The following is a 24,380-nucleotide window of genomic DNA, read 5'->3' as shown; positions in this document are numbered from 1 at the left end:
AATGGTGGAGACTGGGGAGACTGGGTTGTAGACATGGGAGAGACAGGGGGAGACTGGGTTGGAGACATGGGGAGACTGGGTTGGAGACATTGGGGAGACAGGGTTGGAGACATGGGGAGACATGGGGATACTGGGTTGGAGACATGGGGGAGACATGGAGAGACTGGGTTGGAGACATGGGGAGACTGGGTTGGAGACATGGGGGAGACTGGGTTGGAGAGATGGGGGAGACTGGGTTGTAGACATGGGGATACTGGGTTGGAGACATGGGGAGACTGGGTTGCAGACATGGGGGAGACTGGGTTGTAGAAGTGGGGATACTGGGTTGGAGACATGGGGAGACTGGGTTGGAGACATGGGGAGACTGGGTTGGAGACGTGGGGAGACTGGGTTGGAGACATGGGGGAGACTGGGTTGGAGACATGGGGGAGACTGGGTTGGAGACATGGGGGAGACTGGGTTGGAGACATGGGGGAGACTGGGTTGGAGACATGGGGGAGACATGGGGAGATGGGGTTGGAGACATGGGGGAGGCTGGAGAGACTGGGTTGGAGACATGGGGAGACATGGGGAAACTGGGTTGGAGACATGGGGAGACTGGGTTGGAGACATTGGGGAGACTGGGTTGGAGACATGGGGAGACATGGGGAGACTGGGTTGGAGACATGGGGGAGACATGGAGAGACTGGGTTGGAGACATGGGGAGACTGGGTTGGAGATATGGGGGAGACTGGGTTGGAGAGATGGGGAGACTGGGTTGTAGACATGGGGATACTGGGTTGGAGACATGGGGAGACTGGGTTGTAGACATGGGGAGACTGGGTTTGAGACATGGGGAGACTGGGTTGGAGACATGGGGACACTGGGTTGGAGACATGGGGAGACTGGGTTGGAGACATGGGGAGACTGGGGGAGACTGGGTTGGAGACATGGTGGAGACATGGGGAGACTGGGTTGGAGACATGGGGAAACTGGGTTGGAGACATGGGGAGACTGGGTTGCAGACATGGGGAGACTGGGTTGTAGACATGGGGAGACTGGGTTGTAGACATGGGGAGACTGGGTTGTAGACATGGGGGAGACTGGGTTGGAGACATGGGGGAGACTGGGTTGTAGACATGGGGAGACTGGGTTGTAGACATGGGGAGACTGGGTTGTAGACATGGGGAGACTGGGTTGTAGACATGGGGAGACTGGGTTGTAGACATGGGGGAGACTGGGTTGTAGACATGGGGAGACTGGGTTATAGACATGGGGGAGACTGGGTTGTAGACATGGGGAGACTGGGTTATAGACATGGGGAGACTGGGTTGGAGACATGGGGAGACTGGGTTGTAGACATGGGGAGACTGGGTTGGAGACATGGGGAGACTGGGTTGTAGACATGGGGAGACTGGGTTGTAGACATGGGGGAGACTGGGTTGTAGACATGAGGAGACTGGGTTATAGACATGGGGAGACTGGGTTGTAGACGTGGGGGAGACATGGGGAGACTGGGTTGGAGACATGGGGAGACTGGGTTGGAGAAATGGTGGAGACTGGGGGAGACTGGGTTGTAGACATGGGAGAGACAGGGGGAGACTGGGTTGGAGACATGGGGAGACTGGGTTGGAGACATTGGGGAGACAGGGTTGGAGACATGGGGAGACATGGGGATACTGGGTTGGAGACATGGGGGAGACATGGAGAGACTGGGTTGGAGACATGGGGAGACTGGGTTGGAGACATGGGGGAGACTGGGTTGGAGAGATGGGGGCGACTGGGTTGTAGACATGGGGATACTGGGTTGGAGACATGGGGAGACTGGGTTGCAGACATGGGGAGACTGGGTTGTAGAAGTGGGGATACTGGGTTGGAGACATGGGGAGACTGGGTTGGAGACATGGGGAGACTGGGTTGGAGACGTGGGGAGACTGGGTTGTAGACATGGGGGAGACTGGGTTGGAGACATGGGGGAGACTGGGTTGTAGACATGGGGAGACTGGGTTGTAGACATGGGGAGACTGGGTTGTAGACATGGGGAGACTGGGTTGTAGACATGGGGAGACTGGGTTGTAGACATGGGGGAGACTGGGTTGTAGACATGGGGAGACTGGGTTATAGACATGGGGAGACTGGGTTGTAGACATGGGGAGACTGGGTTATAGACATGGGGAGACTGGGTTGGAGACATGGGGAGACTGGGTTGTAGACATGGGGAGACTGGGTTGGAGACATGGGGAGACTGGGTTGTAGACATGGGGGAGACTGGGTTGTAGACATGAGGAGACTGGGTTATAGACATGGGGAGACTGGGTTGTAGACGTGGGGGAGACATGGGGAGACTGGGTTGGAGACATGGGGAGACTGGGTTGGAGAAATGGTGGAGACTGGGGGAGACTGGGTTGTAGACATGGGAGAGACAGGGGGAGACTGGGTTGGAGACATGGGGAGACTGGGTTGGAGACATTGGGGAGACAGGGTTGGAGACATGGGGAGACATGGGGATACTGGGTTGGAGACATGGGGGAGACATGGAGAGACTGGGTTGGAGACATGGGGAGACTGGGTTGGAGACATGGGGAGACTGGGTTGTAGACATGGGGAGACTGGGTTGTAGACATGGGGGAGACTGGGTTGTAGACATGAGGAGACTGGGTTATAGACATGGGGGAGACTGGGTTGTAGACGTGGGGGAGACATGGGGAGACTGGGTTGGAGACATGGGGAGACTGGGTTGGAGAAATGGTGGAGACTGGGGGAGACTGGGTTGTAGACATGGGAGAGACAGGGGGAGACTGGGTTGGAGACATGGGGAGACTGGGTTGGAGACATTGGGGAGACATGGGGATACTGGGTTGGAGACATGGGGAGACATGGAGAGACTGGGTTGGAGACATGGGGAGACTGGGTTGGAGACATGGGGGAGACTGGGTTGGAGAGATGGGGGCGACTGGGTTGTAGACATGGGGATACTGGGTTGGAGACATGGGGAGACTGGGTTGCAGACATGGGGGAGACTGGGTTGTAGAAGTGGGGATACTGGGTTGGAGACATGGGGGAGACTGGGTTGGAGACATGGGGGAGACTGGGTTGGAGACGTGGGGAGACTGGGTTGTAGACATGGGGGAGACTGGGTTGGAGACATGGGGAGACTGGGTTGTAGACATGGGGAGACTGGGTTGTAGACATGGGGAGACTGGGTTGTAGACATGGGGAGACTGGGTTGTAGACATGGGGAGACTGGGTTGTAGACATGGGGGAGACTGGGTTGTAGACATGGGGAGACTGGGTTATAGACATGGGGGAGACTGGGTTGTAGACATGGGGAGACTGGGTTATAGACATGGGGAGACTGGGTTGGAGACATGGGGAGACTGGGTTGTAGACATGGGGAGACTGGGTTGGAGACATGGGGAGACTGGGTTGTAGACATGGGGGAGACTGGGTTGTAGACATGAGGAGACTGGGTTATAGACATGGGGAGACTGGGTTGTAGACGTGGGGGAGACATGGGGAGACTGGGTTGGAGACATGGGGAGACTGGGTTGGAGAAATGGTGGAGACTGGGGGAGACTGGGTTGTAGACATGGGAGAGACAGGGGAGACTGGGTTGGAGACATGGGGAGACTGGGTTGGAGACATTGGGGAGACAGGGTTGGAGACATGGGGAGACATGGGGATACTGGGTTGGAGACATGGGGAGACATGGAGAGACTGGGTTGGAGACATGGGGAGACTGGGTTGGAGACATGGGGGAGACTGGGTTGGAGAGATGGGGAGACTGGGTTGTAGACATGGGGATACTGGGTTGGAGACATGGGGAGACTGGGTTGCAGACATGGGGAGACTGGGTTGTAGAAGTGGGGATACTGGGTTGGAGACATGGGGGAGACTGGGTTGGAGACATGGGGGAGACTGGGTTGGAGACGTGGGGAGACTGGGTTGGAGACATGGGGGAGACTGGGTTGGAGACATGGGGGAGACTGGGTTGGAGACATGGGGAGACTGGGTTGGAGACATGGGGAGACTGGGTTGGAGACATGGGAGAGACATGGAGAGACTGGGTTGGAGTCATGGGGAGACTGGGTTGGAGACATGGGGCAGACTGGGTTGGAGACATGGGGAGACTGGGTTGGAGACATCGGGGAGACTGGGTTGGAGACATGGGGGAGACTGGGTTGGAGACTGGGTTGGAGACATGGGGGAGACATGGGGAGACTGGGTTGGAGAAATGGTGGAGACTGGGGGAGACTGGGTTGGAGACATGGGGGAGACTGGATGGTAGACATGGGGAGACTGGGTTGTAGACATGGGGAGACTGGGTTGGAGACATGGGGACACTGGGTTGGAGACATGGGGGAGACTGGGTTGTGGACATGGGGGAGGCATGGGGAGACTGGGTTGAAGACATGGGGAGACTGGGTTGTAGACATTGGGAGACTGGGTTGTAGACATGGGGAGACTGGGTTGTAGACATGGGGAGACTGGCTTGGAGACATGGGGAGACTGGGTTGTGGACATGGGGGAGACATGGGGAGACTGGGTTGGAGACATGGGGGAGACTGGGTTGGAGACATGGAGAGACTGGGTTGGAGACATGGAGAGACTGGGTTGGAGACATGGGGATACTGGGTTGGAGACATGGGGAGACTGGGTTGGAGACATGGGGATACTGGGTTGGAGACATGGGGAGACTGGGTTGGAGACATGGGGGAGACTGGGTTGGAGACATGGGGAGACTGGGATGTAGACATGGGGGAGACTGGGTTGTAGACATTGGGAGACTGGGTTGGAGACATGGGTGAGACTGGGGAGACTGGGTTGGAGACATGGGGGAGACAGGGGGAGACTGGGTTGGAGACATGGGGAGACTGGTATGGAGACATGGGGGAGACATGGGGAGACTGGGTTGGAGAAATGGTGGAGACTGGGGGAGACTGGGTTGGAGACATGGGGAGACTGGATGGTAGACATGGGGAGACTGGGTTGTAGACATGTGGAGACTGGGTTGTAGACATGGGGATACTGGGTTGGAGACATGGGGACACTGGGTTGGAGACATGGGGGAGACTGGGTTGTGGACATGGGGGAGACATGGGGAGACTGGGTTGGAGACATGGGGAGACTGGGTTGTAGACATGGGGGAAACTGGGTTGTAGACATTGGGAGACTGGGTTGTAGACATGGGGAGACTGGGTTGTAGACATGGGGAGACTGGGTTGGAGACATGGGGGAGACTGGGTTGTGGACATGGTGGAGACATGGGGAGACTGGGTTGGAGACATGGGGAGACTGGGTTGTAGACATGGGGGAAACTGGGTTGTAGACATTGGGAGACTGGGTTGTAGACATGGGGAGACTGGGTTGTAGACATGGGGAGACTGGGTTGGAGACATGGTGGAGACTGGGAGAGACTGGGTTGTAGACATGGGAGAGACAGGGGAGACTGGGTTGGAGACATGGGGGAGACATGGGGAGACTGGGTTGGAGACATGGGGAGACTGGGTTGGAGACATGTGGAGACTGGGTTGGAGACATGGGGGAGACTGGGTTGGAGACATGGGGAGACTGGGTTGTAGACATGGGGGAAACTGGGTTGTAGACATTGGGAGACTGGGTTGTAGACATGGGGAGACTGGGTTGTAGACATGGGGAGACTGGGTTGGAGACATGGGTGAGACCGGGGGAGACTGGGTTGGAGACATGGGTGAGACACGGGGAGACTGGGTTGGAGACATGGGGAGACTGGGTTGGAGACATGGGGGAGACATGGGGAGACTGGGTTGGAGACATGGGGAGACTGGGCTGTAGACATGGGGAGACTGGGTTAGAGAAATGGCGAGACTGGGTTGTAGACATGGTGGAGACTGGGTTGGAGACATGGGGAGACTGGGTTGGAGACATGGGGGAGACTGGGTTGGAGACATGGGGACACTGGGTTGGTGACATGGGGAGACTGGGTTGTGGACGTGGGGAGACATGGGTAGACTGGGTTGGAGAAATGGTGGAGACTGGGGAGACTGGGTTGGAGACATGGGGAGACTGGATGGTAGACATGGGGAGACTGGGTTGTAGACATGGGGAGACTGGGTTGTAGACATGGGGATACTGGGTTGGAGACATGGGGACACTGGGTTGGAGACATGGGGGAGACTGGGTTGTGGACATGGGGAGACATGGGGAGACTGGGTTGGAGACATTTTGGAGACTGGGGAGACTGGGTTGTAGACATGGGAGAGACAGGGGAGACTGGGTTGGAGACATGGGGGAGACATGGTGAGACTGGGTTGGAGACATGGGGAGACTGGGTTGGAGACATGGGGGAGACTGGGTTGGAGACATGGGGGGACTGGGTTGTAGACATGGGGGAAACTGGGTTGTAGACATTGGGAGACTGGGTTGTAGACATGGGGAGACTGGGTTGTAGACATGGGAGACTGGGTTGGAGACATGGGTGAGACCGGGGGAGACTGGGTTGGAGACATGGGGAGACTGGGTTGGCGACATGGGGGAGACATGGGGAGACTGGGTTGGAGAAATGGGGGAGACATGGGGAGACTGGGCTGTAGACATGGGGAGACTGGGTTGGAGACATGGGGAGACTGGCTTGTAGACATGGTGGAGACTGGGTTGGAGACATGGGGAGACTGGGTTGTAGACATGGGGGAGACTGGGTTGGAGACATGGGGACACTGGGTTGGAGACATGGGGGAGACTGAGTTGTGGACATGGGGGAGACATGGGGAGACTGGGTTGTAGACATGGGGGAAACTGGGTTGTAGACATTGGGAGACTGGGTTGTAGACATGGGGAGACTGGGTTGTAGACATGGGAGACTGGGTTGGAGACATGGGTGAGACCGGGGGAGACTGGGTTGGAGACATGGGGAGACTGGGTTGGCGACATGGGGAGACATGGGGAGACTGGGTTGGAGAAATGGGGAGACATGGGGAGACTGGGCTGTAGACATGGGGAGACTGGGTTGGAGACATGGGGAGACTGGCTTGTAGACATGGTGGAGACTGGGTTGGAGACATGGAGAGACTGGGTTGTAGACATGGGGGAGACTGGGTTGGAGACATGGGGACACTGGGTTGGAGACATGGGGGAGACTGAGTTGTGGACATGGGGGAGACATGGGGAGACTGGGTTGGAGACATGGGGAGACTGGATTGGAGACATGGGGAGACTGGGTTGGAGACATGGGGACACTGGGTTGGAGACATGGGGAGACTGAGTTGTGGACATGGGGGAGACATGGGGAGACTGGGTTGGAGACATGGGGGAGACATGGGGAGATGGGGTTGGAGACATGGGGAGACTGGAGAGACTGGGTTGGAGACATGGGGGATACATGGGGACACTGGGTTGGAGACATGGGGAGACTGGGTTGGAGATATGGGGAGACTGGTTTGCAGACATGGGGGAGACATGGGGAGATGGGGTTGGAGACATGGGGGAGACTGGAGAGACTGGGTTGGAGACATGGGGAGACTGGGTTGTAGACATGGGGAGACTGGGTTGGAGACATGGGGAGACTGGGTTGGAGACATGGGGGAGACATGGGGAGACTGGGTTGGAGACATGGGGGAGACATGGAGAGACTGGGTTGGAGACATGGGGAGACTGGGTTGGAGATATGGGGAGACTGGGTTGTGGACATAGGGAGACTGGGTAGGAGACATGGGGTAGACTGGGGGAGACTGGGTTGGAGACATGGGGAGACTGGGGGAGACTGGGTTGGAGACATGGGGAGACTGGGTTGGAGACATGGGGAGACTGGGTTGGGGACATGGGGAAACTGGGGGAGACTGGGTTGGAGACATGGGGAGACTGGGGGAGACTGGGTTGGAGACATGGGGAGACTGGGTTGGAGACATGGGGGAAGACTGGGTTGGAGACATGGGGAGACTGGGGGAGACTGGGTTAGAGACATGGGGGAGACTGGGGGAGACTGGGTTGGAGACATGGGGAGACTGGGGGAGACTGGGTTGGAGACATGGGGAGATTGGGTTGGAGACATGGGGTATACTGGGGGACACTGGGTTGGAGACATGGGGAGACTGGGTTGGAGACATGGGGAGACTGGGGGAGACTGGGTTGGAGACATGGGGAGATTGGGTTGGAGACATGGGGTAGACTGGGGGACACTGGGTTGGAGACATGGGGGAGACTGGGTTGGAGACTGGGTTGGAGACATGGGGAGACTGGGGGAGACTGGGTTGGAGACATGGGGAGACTGGGTTGGAGACATGGGGAGACTGGGTTGGAGACATGGGGTAGACTGGGGGGAGACTGGGTTGGAGACATGGGGGAGACTAGGTTGGAGACATGGGGGAGACTGGGTTGGAGACATGGGGGAGACTGGGTTGGAGACATGGGGGAGACTGGGTTGGAGACATGGGGTAGACTGGTGGGAGACTGGGTTGGAGACATGGTGGAGACATGGTGGTGAGGGTGGGCATTTATATAGGCATTTATATTTCGTGACTTTCATATATATATTGATAAGTTACCGTCCTACAGGCTTAGAATGTCAGTGCAGACAGAAGATACACCATTAAGCCAAGTAAGTGATGCATTGTAAATAAATACTGTGCTGAGCTAAGTGTTTGGAAATGATACAAGCATGTTTTGAGAGAGAGAAATCGAGAGAGAGAGGGATCGAGGGATGGAGAGAGAGAGAGAGAGCGAGGGATGGAGAGACAGAGAGAGAGAGGGAGCGAGGGATGGAGAGAGAGAGAGAGCGAGGGATGGAGAGAGAGAGAGAGAGAGAGGAGGCGAGGGATGGAGAGAGAGAGAGAGAGATCCATCCAAACACTATTTCTCTAATGTAATAACAAGCACTAGTAAACATGTGCCCCTTGTACCTACATGTATACGCACACACAAACAGACACATCAACAGCATGGGCTGCCATGGTAACTGGAGCCTCTACCTGGTCGAGGGTCAGGTCTGATTCTCATTAAGAGCACAGCTGTCTCTCTCACACATAGGTACGTTACACACATACATGCACACACAATACATGATCCAAAACAAACAATAGTCATATCTAAAGGAATAGGTGAAATACTGTGTGGTGATGGACAATCTCTGCTTAGATTAGTCAAAGTAGCTGTCAATCACTCACATCGTGTGACCACACCCTCCAGTCTGATGATGTTTGGGTGGTCGAACTGTCCCATGATGCTGGCCTCAGAGAGGAAGTCCCGCCTCTGTTTGTCAGCGTATCCTGCCTTCAGACTCTTTATGGCCACGTAGATCTCCCTCTTCCCCTGGAGTCGAAGACAACCACTACACACCTCCCCAAACTCACCTACAACGCACACAGATACCCACAGTATAAGTAACTACACAGCTCCCAAAACTCATTTTCAATACACACATACACTGAGTGAACAAAACATTAAGGACACCTGCTCTTTCCATCCATGACATATACTGACCAGGTGAAAGATATGATCCCTTATTGATGTCACTTATTAAATCCACTTCAATCAGTGTAGAGGAAGGGCGAGGTGACAGTTTAAATAAGGATTTTTAAGCTTTGAGAAAATTGAGACAAGGATTGTGCATGTGTGCCATTCCGAGGATGAATAGGCAAGACAAAATATTTAAGTGCCTTTGAACGGGGTATGGTATTAGGTGCCAGGTTTACCCTGTTGTGTCAAGAACTGCAACGCTGCTGGGTTTTTCACAGTCAACAGTTTCCTGTGTGTCTCAAGAAAGGTCCACCACCCAAAGCACTTCCAGCCAACTTGACAACTGTGGGAAGCATTGGAGTCAACATGGGCCAGGATCCCTGTGGAATTCTTTTGACACCTTGTAGAGTCCATGCCCCGACAAATTGAGTCTGTTCTGAGGTCAAAAGGGGTGCAACTCAATATTAAGAAGGTGTTCTTAATGTTTGGTATACTCAGTGTATACAGCATTAGTAATCACACTCAACTCCGCAATCTCTCCCACATTACACATACACACTGAATGTAAAATGCCCATTTCAAAGTGTCTGCGTGATTGATTAATAATCAGACTGCTCTTGACTGCACCATTGGTGTCCCACAAGGATCTAGGTAAGGGCCACTCAGGGATCACTCACCCGCTCCGATGACTCTCTCTATGCTGATGCTGGAAGCATCAATCTCTTTGGCAAAGTCTCTGACCGCCTGGTTAGGATCCTCATAGGTGTGTGGATGGATATATATCTTACTGCCAGGAAGTTTGACTGGAGACAAAAAAGAGAGACAGTGCCAGAGACAAAAACAAAGAGGGAGATAGATCTCAATAACTTTCCTGTAGAAAGCGGAACAACACACAAAGAAAGCAGTACAACACACAAAGAAAGCAGTACAACACACAAAGAAAGCAGTACAACACACAAAGAAAGCAGTACAACACACAAAGAAAGCAGTACAACACACAAAGAAAACAGTACAACACACAAAGAAAGCAGTACAACACACAAAGAAAGCAGTACAACACACAAAGAAAGCAGTACAACACACAAAGAAAGCAGTACAACACACAAAGAAAGCAGTACAACACACAAATGCGTTCAACTACAACGCAATTAAAGGTACAGAAATGGCTGCCGAATCCTTGAGAGTTCAATATCACACTACATTGCCTCTCAGAATTGTTTTTGTTTACTACTCACAACAACACTTGTATAGTTGATTCTCAGAAAAAAATTGTACAAGTTATTTAGTTGTTTGAGTTGAAGTAAACTTGAGCATCTTATGACGGTGACAGTGATTCTCTGAGAATGTAAATTGCTTCTGCGTGGTCTAGCAAATGTTTTGAATGTTAGAGCTGAGGCAGAGTATATTTATCCTGATTTTCCCACGGACAGAGAAAAAGGTATCTTCCTGTTTGATGGATTGCAAACGTCTGAATCACTTTCTGTTTATGTAAATGTAACAATAACATGTGACATATCGAAAGCGTGTACTCTGTTTGTGTGTGTGTGTGTGTGTGTGTGTGTGTGTGTGTGTGTGTGTGTGTGTGTGTGTGTGTGTGTGTGTGTGTGTGTGTGTGTGTGTGTGTGTGTGTGTGTGTGTGTGTGTGTGTGTGTGTGTGTGTGTGTGTGTGTGTGTGTGTGTGTGTGTGTGTGTGTGTGTGTGTGTGTGTGTGTGTGTGTGTGTGTGTGTGTGTGTGTGTGTGTGTGTGTGTGTGTGATGCTTGGCAAAGTAAACATGCAGGGCATTCAGCAAACACAAACAGCTTCTTCATAAAAATATCATAAACAACCCATTATGGAAGGTTTCACACGACTCTGAAGAAATGCTTCTTTGGCTGCCTCTGAAAGAGATATCCTTCCTCTGCTGTATATTTGAGAGTGTGTTGTGTGTGTGTGTGTGTGTGTGTGTGTGTGTGTGTGTGTGTGTGTGTGTGTGTGTGTGTGTGTGTGTGTGTGTGTGTGTGTGTGTGTGTGTGTGTGTGTGTGTGTGTGTGTGTGTGTGTGTGTGTGTGTGTGTGTGTGTGTGTGTGTGTGTGTGTGTGTGTGTGTGTGTGTACTGTGTACCTCTTCCATGTTGAAACTGCAGCTTCTCTTCATCAGGGTCCTGCTTGGCTTTAATGTACCCACAGTGTCTGAGGAACAAAACACACCAACCGGTTAATGACATCATGGTTTGTGTGTGCGTGTGTGTGCTTGTGCGGGTGTGAGAGTTGTGTGTCTAGTGTGTGTACTTTATGTTGTGTGTGTTGCCTTGTGTGAGAGTTGTGTGTCTTGTTTGTGTATCTTGTGTGTGTTGTGTGCGAGAGTTGTGTGTCTTGTGTTGTGTGTGTGTGTTGTGTGTTGTGTGAGTGTGTTGTGTTGTGTGTTTTGTGTGTTGTGTGAGTGCGTATGCACACCAACTTTTGATTTCAGTGTAAGAAACATGGTACACATTGAACAGCTGAGGGCATTTGAAAGTCTAGGAATATTCTCCTATTTTTCTCCCCCTTCTCCTCCCCTCTATCCCCCTCTCTCTCTGGTCTCTATGCAGGAGCCTGGGGCTGTGAGAGTAGTAGTCCTTCTCTCTCTTCCCCGCTTCTCTCTTTCTCTGATTCTCTCTCTGAGCCTTTTCCTGGTGTGTGAAATAGCCTAAGTTTGTTCTTAAGTGTCTCTGTGTGTGTGTGTGTGTGTTGGCACCCTCCAGGCTATAGTCATCCCCTTTAATTAGAGGTCCATGCACACACACACACACACACACACACACACACACACACACACACACACACACACACACACACACACACACACACACACACACACACACACACACACACACACACACACACACACACACACACACACACACACACACACACACACACACACACACACACTGCAGAGCCGATCAATCCAGCAATCAATAACAACCATCAATCGATTGATCAGCCCAGCTGTGAGGAAGTATTAGACTTGCTCTGTTTAAAAAGCACCACTCTTTGTGAGAGGTTGGGTCGGGTTGGGGGCAGAGGGGTTAATATTAGCTTTTCTCCACTCTGTAAAACTTCAGTAGGAAAACAGCTCATTTAATAAGCCAATTCACACAAAACACCATTACATTTAATGCTCACTTAAATACAGCATGAAGGTTTTAGCCCAATACATAAAAGCGTAAAATCAATTTTCACATCGTCAGGTACTAAAACAACACATAAATGGTTTCTTTCTTGGCTCCTCTTCTCCCTTCTTCTTTGCTCTCCTCTATGATCTTTTCCTTTCATTTCCTCTGCTCTTTTCCTTCAAACCATCGTTTCCTCTTCTCTCTTCACTTACTTTCTCTTCATTCCCCCTATCCACCCCTCCCCCTATCTCCAATCATCTCTTCTCATTATCAAGACTTATGAAGGGACGTTTTTCTAGAAAAGAAAGCCCCTCCATATTTTACATCCTAAGCAGGGACCAGTACATCTGAAAGACATTCTGATTATAATTGGTTTGGAATCAGTTCCAAGAGCTGTGATAGGGATAGGACAAGCACCTGCTATAGATGGGGAGAGGGATAGAACAAGCACCTGCTATAGATGGGGAGAGGGATAGAACAAGCACCTGTTATAGATTGAGGGAGGGATAGGACAAGCACCTGCTATAGATGGGGAGAGGGATAGGACAAGCACCTGCTATAGATGGAGGGAGGGATAGGACAAGCACCTGCTATAGATGGAGGGAGGGATAGGACAAGCACCTGCTATAGGTGGGGAGAGGGAGAGGACAAGCACCTGCTATAGATGGAGGGAGGGATAGGACAAGCACCTGCTATAGATGGGGAGAAGGATAGGACAAGCACCTGTTATAGATGGGGAGAGGGATAGGACAAGCACCTGCTATAGGTGGGGAGAGGGATAGGACAAGCACCTGCTATAGATGGGGAGAGGGATAGGACAAGCACCTGTTATAGGTGGGGAGAGGGATAGGACAAGCACCTGCTATAGGTGGGGAGAGGGATAGGACAAGCACCTGCTATAGATGGGGAGAGGGATAGGACAAGCACCTGTTATAGATGGGGAGAGGGATAGGACAAGCACCTGTTATAGATGGGGAGAGGGATAGGACAAGCACCTGCTATAGATGGGGAGAGAGATAGGACAAGCACCTGCTATAGATGGGGAGAGAGATAGGACAAGCACCTGCTATAGATGGGGAGAGAGATAGGACAAGCACCTGCTATAGATGGGGAGAGAAAGAACCTGTCTACCAGCGAAACAGGGGAAAGGGATAAGGCTACTAGGGAATTTGATTTGATTTGATTTATTACGATCCCCATTAGCCGACGCCAATGGCAACAGCTATTCTTACTGGGGTTCGACGCACAACGAAAAATACATTACAGACCAAAGACTTTTACATTTTACATTTAAAAACATTAACATGTACTGTGTGTGTGCATCAAACAGTTACACATACATGTCAGTACATACACACAACCAGTCGGTCACATGTCAGTACATACACACAACCAGTAGGTCACATGTCAGTACATACACACAACCAGTAGGTCACATGTCAGTACATACACACAACCAGTCGGTCACATGTCAGTACATACACACAACCAGTAGGTCACATGTCAGTACATACACACAAGAAGTGGGTCACATGTCAGTACATACACACAACCAGTAGGTCACATGTCAGTACATACACACAACCAGTAGGTCACATGTCAGTACATACACACAAGAAGTGGGTCACATGTCAGTACATACACACAACCAGTCGGTCACATGTCAGTACATACACACAACCAGTAGGTCACATGTCAGAACATACACACAACAAGTAGGTCACTTGTGAGTACATACACACAACCAGTAGGTCACATGTCAGTACATGCACACAACCAGTAGGTCACATGTCAGTACATACACGCAACCAGTAGGTCACATGTCAGTATATACACACAACCAGTAGGTCACATGTCAGTACATATACACAACAAGTAGGTCACATGGGGAGAGGCGTTATGCTGTGAGGTGTTGCTTTATTTGTATTTTACATACACAACCAGTACATACACAACCAGTAGGTCACATGTCAGTACATACACACATCCAGTAGGTCACATGTCAGTACATACACACAACAAGTAGGTCACATGGGAAGAGGCGTTATGCTGTGAGGTGTTGCTTTATTTGTATTTTTAAACCAGGCTTGCTGTTCACTTGCTCTATATAAGATGGAAGGGAGTTCCATGAACTCATGGCTCTGTATAATACTGTATGTACGCTTCCTTGAATTGATTCTGGACCTGAGAAAAGGAGTGAAAGGGAGAGTAAAATGAGTGAGGGAAAAAGAGGAGAGGAATTAGAGGTGATGAGGAGGAATGAGTTCTTGTTAGCCTCAGTTAATATGACAGTAGTTCAGTGCCTAATCCCTGTGTTTTTACACAGTTGAACAGGTGGAATAACTCAGCCTAAAATGGGCCCTTTAGGGGATACTGTCTATGTCTGGGACTGGGGTGAGAGAGGGAGAGGCAGGGAGAAAAACACACAATCCTAAGCAACCTGCATACACATTGTTTGAAGTACATAGACCAACATAGCTTCTTTCGTAGGTCAAAGCTGTGTGCTGAAAATCCTTGGTAGAACATGGGTGGAGTAGGCATGGTGGTGCTCATGTGAATTTCCTTCGTTATGTTTTTTACACTGGAAAGGGGATTTTCTGTTAAAGGTTATTATACAACATTATACAACATTTCCACAGGCAAAGCTAGAGAAATATTTTTGCAACCAAAGGTCTTTCATTGGCAGTGCTATTGTAAACTTTAATTCACTCTCTGCCAAAAGGTCTGAGCCTTAATGGCACAAGTGGTGTGCTTGCATAACTGTAAGGGTTGCTGGTTAAACCCTGGACTGTTGGCTGTTGTCCTCTAATAGCTCAAATACATTTGGACTTACTATTAAAGTATGCATAGAACTTACAATGGATAGCTATAGCTCAATGGATAGCTATAGCTCAATGGATAGCTATAGCTCAATGGATAGCTATAGCTCAATGGATAGCTATAGCTCAATGGATAGCTATAGCTCAACTGATTGCAATAGTCTTACGTTGTAAAATATGACTAAAATCCCATTGAAAGAAAACAGTTTTAAAACATTGACTTTTGAGCTATGCATCCTATACATTTATACAATCCGGGTTAAGGGGGGCATTAGCTCCCTCCCCCACCCCTAGAGCTGCGCCACCGGAATGGCCGTGCACGGCAGAGTTGGTGACAAATATCCAACACAAAGACTAGTCCAGCATCTAGATCATAGCTGTAGATACAATCAAGAAGACAGGTAAGTAATGTATTATGGATGTTAGATTTTTTTTTCTCCTGATGCCAGCAAGCATGCATTTGCACCAGGCAGGCAGTGGACTACCAATGAACTGTTTATATGTAATATTTGCTAGCAATTTGTTTTCTCAGCTACAGTTTGAGTTGTGTCCTGTGTGACCCTGAAATGTGGCTAGCTCTTACCGTAGCTTGGACTATGGAGTAACTAGCTAGTTTTGCAAAATCCCATTGCATACATTGTAAGATAACAGCGTGACAATTTGCCCAAAGTTTGGTGTTAGTTTTGCACTAACCTAAAATAGCAAGCATAAAAGAAACCCTTGAGCAGAGTTCCCACATCTGGTTTTCAGCTGAAGAGGAAGCTAGGTTGAAAATAGCTGTATCCCTGAAAACCAGAACAGCCGGTTGTTGGCAACTTGGTTAAGGCTAGTTTTGAATTTGATGCAGCGAGCTAGCTATGCTTTGTTGAAAAATGTAGGACTGGCATTCGGATATGAGCATTCTATAACATTCTATAACCAAATATAGCTAGCTACCTTTCTTTTGTATTTTCGTTAGCTCGCTAACTGTCAGCTAACTGGTATTAGCTAGCTACAGAAGCTAGTTGCTGGACTATGGACAAGCAAGCTAACGTTAGTTAACATTAGCTAGCTAGCTAGCTAACTAGCTAATCAAAATACAGTACCTGTTTGCATTTAATGATTAACCTCAGATTGAATACCACAATATAGCTAGTTTCTACAGTAGCCTAGGTTTGTTCTCATCCACTTCTTATGACTGGCAGCCTGGTGCAGCTGTAATGCTGCTGAGCAACCAAGTTGCTCGACCCAGTGTTAGAACTCTGAGCTTTGGCTGAAAAATATATTAGTATTGTCAGAAATGCTACAAAAAGGTAGCACATTGTTGGTTCCCCTACAAACTGCAATACATTTTAATTTGATTGTGTGTGTGTGTGTGTGTGTGTGTGTGTGTGTGTGTGTGTGTGTGTGTGTGTGTGTGTGTGTGTGTGTGTGTGTGTGTGTGTGTGTGTGTGTGTGTGTGTGTGTGTGTGTGTGTGTGTGTGTGTGTGTGTGTGTGTGTGTGTGTGAGAGAGACACTGTTGCCCTTACAAACGTATTCAGCTGGAAAGGTGGCAAGTCTAATGGTCACTTTATGGATGTCGAGCAAGGTCCAGGCAAGAAATTAGATGTTTTCCTAATGCTAACGGTCACAGTATACAGTTTAGCAGATGTAATAGTGGGTGCAGCGAAATGCTTGTGTTACTAGCTCTTAACAGTGCAGTAAAATGTCAGTACACAAATAATAAAAAAAATGAAATGAAGAAATCAGGAATACACAAACAATCCAGTGCAACTGCCGCAAGGGACAAAGCACCCACTGATGAAACACTTCACCATTCACTTCAGGTGTGCGCATGTGTGAGTCTGTGTAAATGGGGGTCTCTAAGAGGGGTGCACATTTCCATGTTGATTGTGTGCCTCATTTTGCCTCTACAGATCTAAGTGTCATGATTCATTACCGCTGAAAGACACCTCTAAAATCACACGCACGCACAGAGTGACTTTATGGCCCCCAAGTTACATAGCAACAAAACATAAAGGGAAGTTCACAATAAGCTAGTATAGAGAAGGTTTTGTAAAAAACTCAAAATACCTGAATAGTCTCGAGAGCAATCTCTCGCACACCTCAGTTTCTCTCACACACAGGCCTCTCTTTGTCTCTTTGTCACTCAAAGTTCTAATGTTGTTTTGTATTTAAACGCCACTTGAAACGTGTACATGACACTGCAACAACATGTCCCCATGGGGACTATAAAGTCAGTAAGTAAGTCTCTCTCTCTCAAACACGCACACGCGCACACACATACACTTCTTCCTCCTCTGTTCCAGTCCACTGAGGACAACAGGATATTCCTGTCCTCCAAAAGCCACACGCTCTTCATTTGCATATCAATTAACTTTTTAATATAATACTCTGTCACTCGAGACCCATTTTTCATTCGGCTAGCTACGTTCCACCTTCATAGAACTCCATCAATATATTATCTCCCCCCCCCCCCCATTTCTCTCTCTCTCTGTACTTCTTCCTCTCTGCCGCCTCTATATTTATGTTTTGTTCTCTCCCTCTGTCGCTACATAGCCCAAGCTACATTTTCTTTGTCTTCTCCTCTTTCCCTAACTCTCTCTCGCTTGTTGTCTCCTCTCTTATCCCAACCCCCTCTACAGTCTCTCTCTCTCTCTCTCTCTCTCTCTCTCTCTCTCTCTCTCTCTCTCTTTCTCTCTCTCTCTCTCTCTCTCTCTCTATCAATTCAATTCAATTAAATTAAAATGGCTTTATTGACATATTGACATGGGAAACATATGTTTACTTTGCCAATTGAAATAGACAGGACATAAACAAGGGAAATAAACAATTAACAGTAAACATTACACTCACAATGTGCAAATAGTTGTAGTATGAAAGGGAAAATAAATAAACAGATAAATATAGGTTGTATTTACAATGGTGTTTCTGTCCACTGGTTTCCCTTGTGGCAAAAGGTCACACATCTTGCTGCTGTGGTGTCTATCTCTCTCTCTCCCCCTCTCTCTTTCTCTCTGTCTATCCCTGTCTTCTTGGGCCCTATCTTCAGATCTCTGTGTAGTGTGAGTGGCTGGAAGCGAATAGAGGCTTTGCTGACAGGCTGGAAGAGACACGGCAGGGGTACGACGCTGCATACTAACTCACAAGTATTCAGATGAAGGAGGGAGAGGTAGGGAGAGAGATAACAAAGAGAATGAAGGACACCAAGGGTGAGAGAAGAAAAGTGTACAATAAAGGCAGGCAGCAAAGGAGCGAGAGAGAGAGAGAGAGAGAGAGAGAGAGAGAGAGAGAGAGAGAGAGAGAGAGAGAGATGGAGAGAGGGAGAGAGAGAGAGAGAGAGAGATGGAGAGAGAGAGAGAGAGAGAGAGAGAGAGAGAGAGAGAGAGAGAGAGAGAGAGAGAGAGAGAGAGAGAGAGAGAGAGAGAGAGTTTTTTTTTGAGTTTTTATAAAACCTTTATTTTTTACTCAAGTGTTAACATAAAAACAAATGACACACTGCCCTTTCAGAAATGAAAAAACAAATGTAATTCCTAAATAAAAATAAATACATAACATATACATTCAACTTATTTCATCGGCAAAAAATAATTTCCCCTCCTCTACAAAACAAAGCGCTCTTTCGTAGGCCCACTTCTCCTCAAATAATAGGAGATCTTTTACAGCTGAAAAGAACTCAAAATCTACTTTTATTCTTGCTTTTACTAATCCTTTAAAAACACATCTTACATCCTGCCCATATCCCGTTTCTATCTTGTGTTTTCTACTCAGAAAAATTGACATCTTAGCTTGTCCCAAAATAAAATTTAACATTTGACATTTTCTTTTCTGTTGTTTACTATATTGAAACCCCAAAATAAAAACCGTGTTATTGAAAAATTCCCCTACAGCTTTAAACAAAGATTCCAGCATTTCCAATAGAGGTTTTATCCTCTCACACTCCATAAAACAGTGAAAAATGGTTTCTCTTATATTACAAAAAGGACATCCATCTCTAACCTCTGAATTAATAACAGATACAAAAGCATTAACTGCAATGATACCATGTAAAACCCTCCATTGCATATCACCAGTACCCTTTTGTAACGGTGGTTTGTACAGTGCTCTCCATGCTGGCTTTACCTTGTCATCAATGCCCAATTTTACCCTCCATGGAGTGTCTTTTCTATTTTTCAATTTATCTTTATTCAACACCTTGACACACCCCCTATACAAGTCCTTCCCATTCACCTCATCCAAACCCACCTCCTCCAACCCTCTCAAATCCAGCAATAACGCCTTTCTTTCTGACTCTGGGATATTTGGTGTAATCCCTAGTCTTGGAAATGAGACGTCTTCATCTTGTACCTTCTTCTTGTGGCTACTAAGCATACCCCATTCTTCCGCTGACAGAGCCTTCCTACAGCTCCCCAGCATTTGTCCGACAATCCTTTCCGACCTCATCCCCAAATGTTCTGCCACCCGTCTTCCATCCATTAAGGCGGGCCCAGCCATGGCCATTAACTGTCTTAAGGTGATGATTTTCCCCTTCACCAGAATCTTGGAGAAATGTGGAACAGCTGCAGTTGTACAATCCAGTCTTGCCCCATACACCAGAGGTTCCTCCAACAGCCAATGCACTGACTCCGCTGAAGTTCGTCTGGACACCTTCATTATGCTCCATACTCTGAGAAGTCCTCTGTAAAACGGAGGTACTCTCTCCCTAGAAATCTGGCTACTATCAACCAGAAATAAAGCCTTCTTTAAACCTAATCCTCCAACCCGTTGTAATATAAGACCTGCCACCCCTCTCCACACCACATTTTCCGGTCCATAAAGCAACCTTTGAATAAACTGAAACCGGAAAGCAGCAGCCCTACTAGCAAGATGTACAAGACCTTGTCCCCCCTCTTCTTTTGACAAATACAAAACACTTTGTGGAACCCAGTGATATTTATCCCAAAAGAAATCCACAATAATTGCCTGTATCTTAGCCAGAAGGCCAGATGGTGGTTCTAAAACTGACAACCGATGCCACAGTGCAGATGCAATCACATTGTTAACTATAATAGTGCGCCCCCTATATGACATACGAGATAGTAACCAACGCCATCTCCTCATCCTCCCTTCCACCATTTCAACCACCCCACTCCAATTTTTTTCCATAGTCCCCTCATCTCCTAGGTACACTCCAAGATACTTAAAACCTCCCTTACACCATTCTAACCGCCCTGGCAAAGCCATGATCCCTCCAGACCATTCTCCAATCTGTAACGCACAACTCTTTTCCCAATTTACCTTTGCAGAGGATATTCCCCTAAAACGATCAACAATTAGACTCAAGCTATCCACCTCCGCTTGATTTTTCACTAGCACAACTACATCATCAGCATAGGCTGAGAGACGAATAGGAGGAATATCCTCTGAAAAGCACACCCCTGCAATGCGACTTCTAATGCTATTTAGTAGTGGCTCTATAGCAATGGCATATAACATTCCTGACATAGAACATCCCTGCCTAATACCTCTACACACTTTAAAAGGAGCACTCAAACCACCGTTAACTTTCAATACACTTTCAATGTCACCATATATCACCTTGATCATGGCAATAAAACCAGAGCTGAACCCAAACGCCTCAAGCGTGTGCCATAAGTATTGATGTTCAACTCGGTCAAATGCCTTTTCCTGATCAATTGAAATTAGACCAGCATCCAACCCAATATCCCTAGAGACGTCCAAAAAATCACGAATCAGAGAAATGTTATCCCCTATCTGCCTGCCAGGAACACAGTAGGACTGATCCGTATGTATGATTTGCCCCATCACCTCCCTCAGCCTGTTGGACAAAGCTTTTGACAATATCTTATAATCAGTGCACAATAAAGCCACCGGTCTCCAGTTCTTCACCTCCCTTGGGTCACCCTTTTTGGGCAGTAGGGTGAGGACAGCCCTTCTGCAGCTTATTGGTAGTAACCCTCCGGTTAAACTATCATTAGCTACTTCTAACCAATCCTCTCCCAACATAGCCCAAAAGACTTAAAAAAGTCAACGGGAAGCCCATCAATGCCTGGTGCCCTTCCATTTTCCATGCCTTTTAATGCAGTGTATAAATCCTGCAAAGACAATGGTTGCTCAAGCTCAACCTGAACTTCTGCAGCCACCTTTGGGAGCCCATCAAAGAACTGCTGTGTCACTGTTTTGTCCTCTTTGTACTCACATTTGTAGAGCTCAGCATAGAACTCTACTGCCCTCTTTCTAATTTCACTAGGGCTAGTGAGCTCTTGTCCAACAGCTGATTTGAGACAATGAATAATTTTTCTTTGTCCATTCTTTTTCTCTAAACCAAAGAAAAATTTGGATGAGGCATCCATTTCAGATATTCCCTGAAATTTACTTCTCACCAGTGCCCCCTGTGCTCTGATACCCAGCAGGTCTGCCAATGCAGCTTTTCTCCTCTTGAGGGCCTGAGTATGGCCTCGATCTCCTGTGGTCTCAACCAATGTCATGAGTTCCACTATTTCAATCTCTAGGGCTTTCATTGATCTGGTGATATCTTTAGTGACATTCCTCGTGTATTGATTACAAAATTGTTGAATCTGGATTTTCCCTATATCCCACCACTGTTGAATGGATACAAAACTGGCTTTTTGAGATCTCCATCTCTCCCAAAAAAAACTGAAACAGTTCCTGAAGTGAGCATCACTCAATAAAGTTATATTAAAATGCCAGTATGCGCTTTTGGGTTTTACATCGTTAATGAACACCACCTCTGTTATTAAACAATGATCAGAAAACCCCACTGGAGTTATCACACTTGATTTACAGACCTGAGATTGATGCTCAAAAACATAAAACCTATCTAACCTGGCCATAGAGATGATGTTCTCTCTCACATGCGCCCAGGTGTACTGCCTTGTTCCTCCATGTTGACTCCGCCAAATATCACACAATTCATTTGTTACAATGAGGCGTTTTAAAAACATCCTTGAGGCTATATGAGGTTCTTGGTGATTTCTATCTAAATCACTAACTGTGCAGTTAAAATCCCCAGCAATAAACAAATAATCTTCTTTGTTACATTTCTCAATGGTATTTGATAGTGTCTCTAAAAAACATACCCTCTCAACTGTCATCACTGGGGCATATACATTTATCAGACACATAGTGATGTTTTCATACCTTGCTCTAACTTTTAATAACCTCCCCTCAACTACCTCTTCAACCTCATATGACAACGGCAAAAACCCTTTTGAGAACAAGATAACCACACCCCCACTTTTTGAGTTTTTATGACTACACACCACTGTCCCCCCCCACTCCTGTTGCCACATAACTTCATTTTCCAAATTACTATGCGTTTCTTGTAAAAACATTATGTCACTTCCCTTTCCCCCTAATTAACTCATACACCATGGCTCTTTTTTTACATCTCTTGCCCCATTTACGTTTAAAGAAGAAATCTTAAAACTGCTCATGGATAAAAAAAATATACAGAGGACGATCCAGCCACCACATCTCTTTACAGAGTTAAGACTGCAACTGAACTCTTTCATTTTCTTTAGAATTTACATCACTTATCACTCTTGTGACCACTTTCTTGAGTCTAGCAATTTCAGGGCTTTTCAAACTTCCGCCTGTAATTTTTGACATCAGAAACTTTGCTGATTCAATAAACAATTCACGTTCAGGGAAAAAATCAGTTACATTGTAATCTTGCATACATTTCTTCCCTTTTGTCAACTTCAAAAATTGACGTATCCTCTCGATCCCATACCTCCCTTCCACCCCATTTATCTCACTATATTGTTGTGACGCGTCAGATGACTCACTCTCACTATCCTCCCCAGAAGAATACTCCACCATCTCTACACCTTGTTCATCTTCAATTGATTTATCAAACTCTACCTTTCTCTTAGAATTAGACCCTTCACCACCCCTTACATTCTTCCTTTTACTCCACGGTATTTTGAAAACATCCGCTTCCTTTTCCGTTATTTCAATCTCCTCTTGACCTCCAATTTCATTTTCCAGCACCACCTCAGCGACGGCAGTCTAAATCTCGCCCTACTGTTTCCCCTCCCTCTTTGTTCTGATCTACCACAATTGCCCCCGTATCCACACTGCCTTCCTCTCCTGCTTTTCCAACCACATCTGCCCACCTTCTCTCTTCTCCTGTACCCTTAGCATGTTCATCCCTTCGCGGTGGTGCGTTAGTTGTACTCGCACTAAAACTACTACCAGGCTCAGCGCGCTCATTTTCGGGACAATTACGCACCAAATGCCCCTCTCTTCCACAGCCAAAGCATTTCATTGATTCAGTAGATGCATAGAAGACATAATCAAATCCATCAATCTTAAAGCTAAACGCTAAATCTAGTTCATCTCCTTCCTTTTTTAAAATCATATGCACTTGTCACCTATGAGACACGACATGTTTCAACAACGGAGATTTGCATCCAAAAGGAACTTTCTTTATTGTAGACACTATTTGACCATGGCGCGATAACTCTCGCCATAACACTTCATCTCTAACAAATGGTGGCACGTTAGAAAGCATGACTTTCTTCGCCGGATTCATAAGTGGAAATACCGACGTCTGTGTTTCTCTCAACACGACACCCATCTCAACTATTCTATTCACCTTTTCAATTGAATCTAAGAATATCACTACAGCGCTATTCATCCTTGAGGCTGATTTGATGCTATCATACCCAATGATAGCACCCACAGCCAAGCTACATTCTTCCACTGAACACCCTGTCGCAGCAGGAATCTTTACTCCATGCCTCCGACTAAGTTTTCAAACTCTCCATTTCCACGAGTGGCCATAACAACCAGCCCCACCCGCTGGTTGTGCCCTCGAAAAACCAACCTCAAAGATCCCACCACCCCTATACGTGCTTAGTGATAGTTTAAACAAGATACCCTTAAAACAACTAACCTAATCAATATATATATACATACAACAACCCGATAGAGTGAAAAAGAAATTCCATTCGCTCTCACAATCACTCCTGCTTGACGACTCACTCCCAGCATGCACTCCCAGCATGCAC

At 47.8% G+C, this 24,380-nt stretch overlaps 1 protein-coding gene across 3 annotated transcripts in view; it reads right to left on the bottom strand.

Annotated features, from left to right (window-relative positions):
- LOC124009773 (ephrin type-A receptor 3-like) overlaps positions 1-24,380 on the bottom strand; it is a 255,550-nt gene that overhangs the window by 30,364 nt on the left and 200,806 nt on the right. For 2 of the 3 annotated variants that reach the window (XM_046321925.1, XM_046321926.1), the window contains exons 11-13: positions 11,511-11,578; positions 10,086-10,211; positions 9,117-9,302 (exon numbers count right to left, since the gene is read on the bottom strand). In XM_046321925.1, the coding sequence (XP_046177881.1) occupies positions 9,117-9,302; positions 10,086-10,211; positions 11,511-11,578 (380 nt within the window). Of the gene's footprint in view, positions 1-9,116; positions 9,303-10,085; positions 10,212-11,510; positions 11,579-14,367; positions 14,728-24,380 lie in introns of those variants that run through there. The other variant, XM_046321927.1, reaches the window with a different exon arrangement.

The sequence above is a fragment of the Oncorhynchus gorbuscha genome, linkage group LG22 (genome assembly GCF_021184085.1).
Source record: "Oncorhynchus gorbuscha isolate QuinsamMale2020 ecotype Even-year linkage group LG22, OgorEven_v1.0, whole genome shotgun sequence".
Classification (NCBI taxonomy): domain Eukaryota; kingdom Metazoa; phylum Chordata; class Actinopteri; order Salmoniformes; family Salmonidae; genus Oncorhynchus; species Oncorhynchus gorbuscha.
Note: the sequence above shows the minus strand (reverse complement) of the source record. Positions and strands in the feature narration are given on the sequence as shown.